Raw genomic sequence first — 6,999 nt, 5'->3', positions numbered from 1 at the left:
AGTTTATTGAGCACCTTCTTGGAGGGAAAAAAGGTCACTTAAATTTTTTTTTATATATATATATATATATATGGCATATTTATATTTTTTCCCACTTTGATGGAGTTCCTACATCAGTCCTGATCATGAATACCAAATACTGAACCCTTTTAAATGCCGGTTTGATTACATAATACCCCTGTTGATTTTTATGAACTTACCCTGAATATTACATTTCAACTTCTTCTTCTCATAAACTTTAAAATTCTGTTTTTTTTTTCCTACAAAACAAAACAAAACTGAAAAATCCATTTGAAAAAGAACATGTATAAACTTTATTTTCACAACAGAACTAAAAGAAAACAAAACAGAATGAGAGGGAAAGAGAGAAAGTAAGAATGTGTGTATGTGGTCGAGTTGTGTAGACGTGTGTCTATGGGTGAGAGTGTGTCAAGGTGGAGCAGGAGAGACAAATCATGGCAGAATGCTCCTTGCAAATCTGCTTCTCACATCTGTAGCAGGTGTTGTAAACTCTTTTTCTTTTATGTGCCTTGCAAAAATCGCACTGCTTCCTCTTTTTTTCGCCGGGCTCGACAGGCGCTTGCTCGTCCACTGGCTCCTCTTGTCGGTGCTGGAGAGCCTCCACCACGGCAGAGGCGACTGGCGCGCGGGGAAGGACTTGTCTTCTGGCCATCTGAGGGGTCACAAGGGATTTCCCCAGCTCTTCGAGGAAAAGCCTCCTCTTGCAAGTTTTCGTTTGATTCCATGAAGGCTCCGCCACAGTCCACAGCACAAACGCGTTGAATGCCGAGATGTCAATGATGTTGAAAAACATCACCATGGGCCACCTTCTGGTCCTCCTGTTGCAGCTGTATGTGCCTAAAACCTGCAACAGAAGAAAAAATGACTAAATTCCAAAACATTCCTCATCATACACAAATAAATCATTCATTTTTCACATAAAGAAAAATGAAAGAATACAAATAACAACAAATGTCATTCTTGATATAAATAGAAAAAAGAGGTAGTTATACGCACATCACGTAGTGCAAAAGCAGCAGACTGAGGAAGGAGATAAGCCTGCACACTTGCTCATGTGCCACAAAAAAGTTTAAAACTTTTGAGGCCTTTTTCTTCCTAATTCTTTATATAAATTCAATAAATGTTGTGATACTGCACCAAACATATCCCAGACGAGCACATCAATTCAACATTGGAATTTGCTTATTTACACAATTTGAGTAATTGATGCATAATGCAACATACCTTTTCGAGGTTTTCAACAGCCCTCTTACAGCTGTTGTAGTCTGTGATTATCACTGGCTTTCTCTTGTTGACCTTTGGGGCCCGGTGTTTTGAGCTGAGTAGGAGCAGATTTTTCCCCCGCCTGGGGATGTACGAGACAAGGGAGTGAGTCTTGGTGAAGCCGAAGAGTGAAGAGAAGACTGCACGGTGCCGTATCTGGAGCAGGTTTTTGGGAAGCTCCAGCTTGTTGCTGCGGATGGTCCCAACCAGGGCAATTTTCCTCTTCAGCAGCAGCTCCTCAGACAAGGAAAACGATGTGAAAAATTTATCACAGGTGACAGTGTGGCCCCGGAGCCCTTCCAGCATATCTAGGACCACCTGCTTCTCTTGGCCACCCTCAGAAGGTTGCCCATCCTCTTTGCCCGTGTACACCTGCATCCTCCAGGCGTAACATGTTCCAACATCACAGGTAACCCAGATTTTAATGCCATACCTGGCATGTTTCTTTGGCATGTATTGCCGAAACCTGCAGTTGCCTCTGAATGCCACAAGTTGCTTGTCCACACAGACGTTCCGGCCCGGGTTGAAAAGCATGGGGAGGCGATCGGTCCACTTTTCCCATAACACCCGAACAGCAGCCAACATGTCATGTTTCCTCCTTGACCTGGTCAGCTTGTCATCAAATGTTATGACGGACTCGATAAGGTTAAATCTCCTGAGTGCCATTGTGGCACGGAAGATTGGCCGCCCAGTTTGGTCATCCCACAAGCTGTGCAGGCTTTCTTTGTGGGAGCGGTATACACCGGAAAGGATGAGCAAACCGATGAAAGCTTGGAGGTCCGTGATGTCAATGTCCTTCCAGTCTTTTTTGGATCGTCTCCCCTGCAGGTTTGTCATGTTGAGGATGAGCTTCATGATGTCATCTGTCAGAAACAGGTCAAAGGTGGACTTGACGGTGCTGATTCGAGAAAGCGCGTGGTGAGTGGGCCCTGGGGTCAGACCAGTGGGCACAGGGATGTACGGGAGCGTCTCCGCAGGAGTGGGGGACCAGCAAATCCCGCTCCTGGACCTCCATCCCGCCGTCTCGTCTGTCTCTTCCGTCTCTCCGTCTCTCTCGGACGAGTCTGATGATTCAGAGGAAACCTTGGAATCCTCATCCTCTATAACGTCTTCTATATCTGTCATCTCCTCCTCAATTTCTTCCTCTACCATTTCATTCATTTCTTCTTCCTGCTCCTGTTCCTTCTCCAGCTCGTGCCCCTTCACCTGCTCCTGCTCCATGTCCTTCACCTGCTCCATCACCTGTTCCTTCTCCATCTCCTTCACCTGCTCCGTCTCCTCATCTTCATCTTTCCAGGAATGCAATGGGTAGCCATCCAAGTTGCATCTACTTAATAGATGTTGCTGCTACAGCACTTGCGTATACAAAGAAATAGACTGTGTCCAAAAGCACATGCTGCATAATAACACGACCGTCAGCAACGTCACTAAAAAAACGTGACCAATATTACGGGACGCGCGGCGTACTTCCGGTCCGAGCTCAGTTTGATAAGGCAGCATCAAGATAGCGCGACAGTAAATACAATTTAACAATATGCAAGGTTCATTACTAATACAGCTCTGTGGTCATTTTAATGTTATTTGGCAACCTTTAAAATGCATTACAACACGGAACTTTTATTTTAAGCCTCCGGTTGGCGGACTTTCTGAGTGCCGCAGTGCATTGTGGGGCGGTTTAGTATGACGTTTCATACTTAAAAAATCAAGCCGGGTAGTCGAGTCGGATCAAACTAAAATACTCAAGTCACATTGAGTGTGAATAGTAGGAAAGTCTGCGGTTTCATACACAGCCACTGTCTGAAAAACAAAACAGCATAGTTTGCTGTGTTATCCTCTTTGTATGGAAGCCCATTTCAGCCAGTTAAAAAAATAAAAAGTCATAATAATGAGATAAAAAAGTCAAAATAATGAGATAAAATGTCAAAATTATGAGCTAAAAAGTCATAATGAGATAAATAAAAAATTATGAGATAAAAAGTTGAAATTATGAGATATAAAGTCATAATGAGATTAGAAAGTCAAAATAATGAGATAAAATGTCAAAATTATGAGATAAAATGTCAAAATAATGAGATAAAATGTCAAAATTATGAGCTAAAAAATCAAAATAATGAGATAAAATGTCAAAATTATGAGCTAAAAAGTCAAAATAATGAGATAAAAAGTTGAAATTATGAGACTTTATTATTTTCATTTTCATTTTTTTTACTGGCGGAAATGGGCTTCCATATCTTTGATTGTTGTTATTACTTGAATGAGTTAATGTTTGTGTATGTGGCATATGTTAAGGAGACACAGAAAGAGGGAAGTGACCTTAAAATTTCAAAGCCAAACTCACGTTTTATCTCTGACTTTTAGTATGAATCCTATTCAGTGGGAATGCGTGTGTGTTCGTGTGGATCAGCATGCGTATGGGTGGATAAGTGGTGGGAGATGTATTTGTCAGAGACAAAGAGGGAGGAATTGTAACTACTGCCTGTACAATATAATGTATTTCTCTTTAAAATGTCATAGATTGACATAGTATATTCTGAGATTTACATTTCAAAATTTTATTGAAAAAAAAACCTCTGCCCTTCAAAATGTGTTGTTAGCATTCACACAGGGAAAAAAAAATTCAAAATAAGGCCTCAAGGGTCTCTGAGCAAGGTATTCATCAGACACGCACTACTTAGCAGAGCAGCTTTGATGATCTTACAGAAGTTCTGCCTCCTGTAAATAACAATTTAAAAACTCTTGCAGGCCCACTGAATGTGGCTTGTCTAGTTAGTAGATACATTCTGTGATGAGACAGATTTCGCAACATAATAGAAGGGACAATAGTGTTCCACATCACGGGACACAGAATATATTGTGTGCTGTTTTTAGGTCACACCCTTGACAATGCTTTTCCACATTCCCACAGATACATGCATGCACAGAAGAAAGCCCCTTTCTTACCTGGGTCTGACCAGTGAAATATAAAAAGGTCATTGGAAATAACACAGAGGAGGAAGTTTTCATTTCAACAAAAACAAACACATGCAAATCCTCAGCCCTGCAAAAGCAGAGCTAAATCTAATTGCTGCTATGGCAACCACTAACAGTAATTACCTTTCCGCTGTATTTAGTTTGTTAAGTTTAAGCCTTAGTTAGCACAGTATGAGACCAAAAATATGTTGGAAATTGTTATGAAATACTATAACTTATTTTCCCCTTTAAATATAGTTGTATTCACTTATTTTCCTTAACACCCAAAGGATACAGAGAAATAATAATGTGGTTTCTGATGCTCTAAACATCGTTTTTTAACCATAATCTTCAGCTTGTTCACTACCAATAATACCTGCTGGTAATTCAGAGAACTTTGGGAGTTGCATCCCCCCCACCTTCTTCTTCATTGTACCAATTAGCAAGGTAATAGAAACTTTGGAGTGGGGGGTGTGGGTGGGGGCGTTGTGAAAGAGCAGTTAAAGAAAAACTTGCAACGCGAGATTAATTCTCTAAACTATACAGACTTCATTCACTGATTGTTCAGTCAACACATGGTGGTACCTGCTGGAGATACCCGATCATTACCTTTAAAGACACATGTTCAATTGTTAATGAATAATTAACTAGGTTGGAATGGGTGAACACCCCCCCCCCCCTTGCTTGCTGCACTAACTTTAAGTAATGTGTAACTGAGCTAAACTGAACTTTAAACAGTTTATGTTGGTCTCCTACACGGCCACATGTAAAGATGTTGCCTTACGCCTTATGCTTTGCCTATCTTTTCCCTGATCAACTGTGCTGACAATGTCTCAGTATCAGCATCTTGGTTGTGTTGTTGTACACAACCAAAACCAGTTTTTCTTGTTGTTAATCATGGGCTTTAAACTGCAGACAATGTGATACTTGAATCTAAAATACTAATCTAATCTAAATACTTCGAACCATCTGCTAATTTGAGTAGTTTTAGATCTATATTTGGCACCCGAAACAATCACAAACTGTTGCACTGTGCTGTAAAATAAAAAAGGCTTCTGTTTGTGCCTTTGAATTCTCTTTCCAAGGCTCAAATTATAATGGTGAATTATATGGTGAAACCTGATCCCATGGGACGACCGCCAAGCAAACATGGCTTAACTCTCCTGATATTTGGTGAATTCTCTAATATACAGTTTGGAAATCTTTGCCATATTGTCTCATATACCCAAGTACTCCACATGGGTATATTTTTGAGATAGCCGTTATTCCCTTCGCAATTAAAGTCCATTAGGCCAGTCTTTGATGGCATGGAGGGAGGAGGGGGGAAACTGGACCAAAAAACTAAAATCATCTTCTACTAATAATATAGTACATAACATTTTGATTGTTTTTTTTTTTTTTTAGAAGTTATTGATCACGACACTAATGTGTGATCTTCTCTTATGAAAATCTTTCAATATTACAAAATAACAACAACAAAACGACATACTGAATGTAAAGAATGATAAACGAGGGAGAAAAATTGTAAGAAAATAGGTTTACTGTTAATATGTCTGTTTATTATTGTGGGGACATAGTTTATAAAAGATTGTATACAAAAATCATACATTGAATGACAATATTTGTAATTGTTAATACAATAAAGAAACCTTTTAAGAAGCTGTTTCTTTAATATTTGCAATCGTAACATAAAAGGAGTTGAGGAAAACATGCAAGAGGGGGGTCCCTATTTGAGGATGATGCTATATGGGGGTCCTTGGCATGACAAAGTACTCTTGAATTAGGCTACACAAGCCTACACGTAAGAGTTAAAGGTTACTAAAACGTATTGCTACTGCACACTTTAACTGTATTACATTTGCATCTTATTAGGAAATGTAGAGCATTCCCAATATGCAAAATCATGTTAGTACCAGCTTGTCTATACAGCTTTTTGCAAATTAGTAACTAAATACCTAAATAAATGTTACCCACTTTGGCCATGTTTTGTCTGAATTGGGTACTTTTACTTATAAGTTGCCTACATTTTGATAACACATTAATTACTAGCGTGAGACTTTTGTGTTTCAGTACAGGAAAAGGAGCTCCTTTTCATACAGTGGTCTGCAAAATAATTTACATGAAAGGGTATTAATTTGTTACAAGTATCATTCAAATGTTAAAACCTACAGCCACTTTCTACCTGTTTGTAGAATGCAATACTTCTCTGTTAAATTAGAATTAGAATTAGAATGTCTTTATTGTCATTATACAATTGTACAACGAAATTATTTGGCTTCACCTTAAAGTGCACACACATACAAGCATCCACAGCTAAAAACAACAAAAGAAGAAAAAAAAAAAAGGAACTCTCATTCAGGTAAGATGGGTAGGAGTTATTTACAGGTAGTAGCATAACAGAATATGAATAGATATTGCAGAAGATATTGTATGAAATGTAAAATATTACAGAAATATAAATAAATATTGCACAGATCGAAATGTAAATATTGCAGAAATATAAATAAATATTGCACAAAAAAAAAAAAAAAGCCCACCTGTTGTGTACTTAGTCCCCTCTTCAGTTAAAATTACTCAGAATAACATTCTCCCCTTATACTTCCAAAAAAAAAAAAAAAAACCCGTAGCTCAAAGTAAACGTTTCATCACGTTTGAAAAAAACAAAAACAATCACTCCTTACCGCTTTGTATGATGCACTGGAAATTTGCCGCGGCCTTCTTACTATCACAAAATGATAGCCGTCTTGACCAATCACGACCGAAGAA

At 38.9% G+C, this 6,999-nt stretch overlaps 1 protein-coding gene across 2 annotated transcripts; it reads right to left on the bottom strand.

Moving 5' to 3' along the window:
• Window positions 1-290: 290 nt before the first annotated feature.
• On the bottom strand, window positions 291-3,141 carry LOC109978359 (piggyBac transposable element-derived protein 4-like). Of its 2 annotated transcripts, none has more exons than XM_065966288.1 (2): window positions 1,246-3,141; window positions 291-639 (listed from the first exon to the last, which is right to left on the bottom strand). In XM_065966288.1, the coding sequence occupies exons 1-2, from the start codon at window positions 2,539-2,541 to the stop codon at window positions 454-456; spliced, it is 1,482 nt and encodes a 493-aa protein (XP_065822360.1). In that variant the 5' UTR covers window positions 2,542-3,141; the 3' UTR covers window positions 291-453. The 2 variants fall into 2 exon arrangements, with proteins under 2 accessions (XP_065822360.1, XP_020483419.2); XM_020627763.3 differs by having other exon boundaries at window positions 291-865; window positions 1,246-3,135.
• Between the last annotated feature and the right edge of the window lie 3,858 nt (window positions 3,142-6,999).

The sequence above is a fragment of the Labrus bergylta genome, chromosome 18, assembly GCF_963930695.1.
Source record: "Labrus bergylta chromosome 18, fLabBer1.1, whole genome shotgun sequence".
Taxonomy (NCBI): domain Eukaryota; kingdom Metazoa; phylum Chordata; class Actinopteri; order Labriformes; family Labridae; genus Labrus; species Labrus bergylta.
Note: the sequence above shows the minus strand (reverse complement) of the source record. Positions and strands in the feature narration are given on the sequence as shown.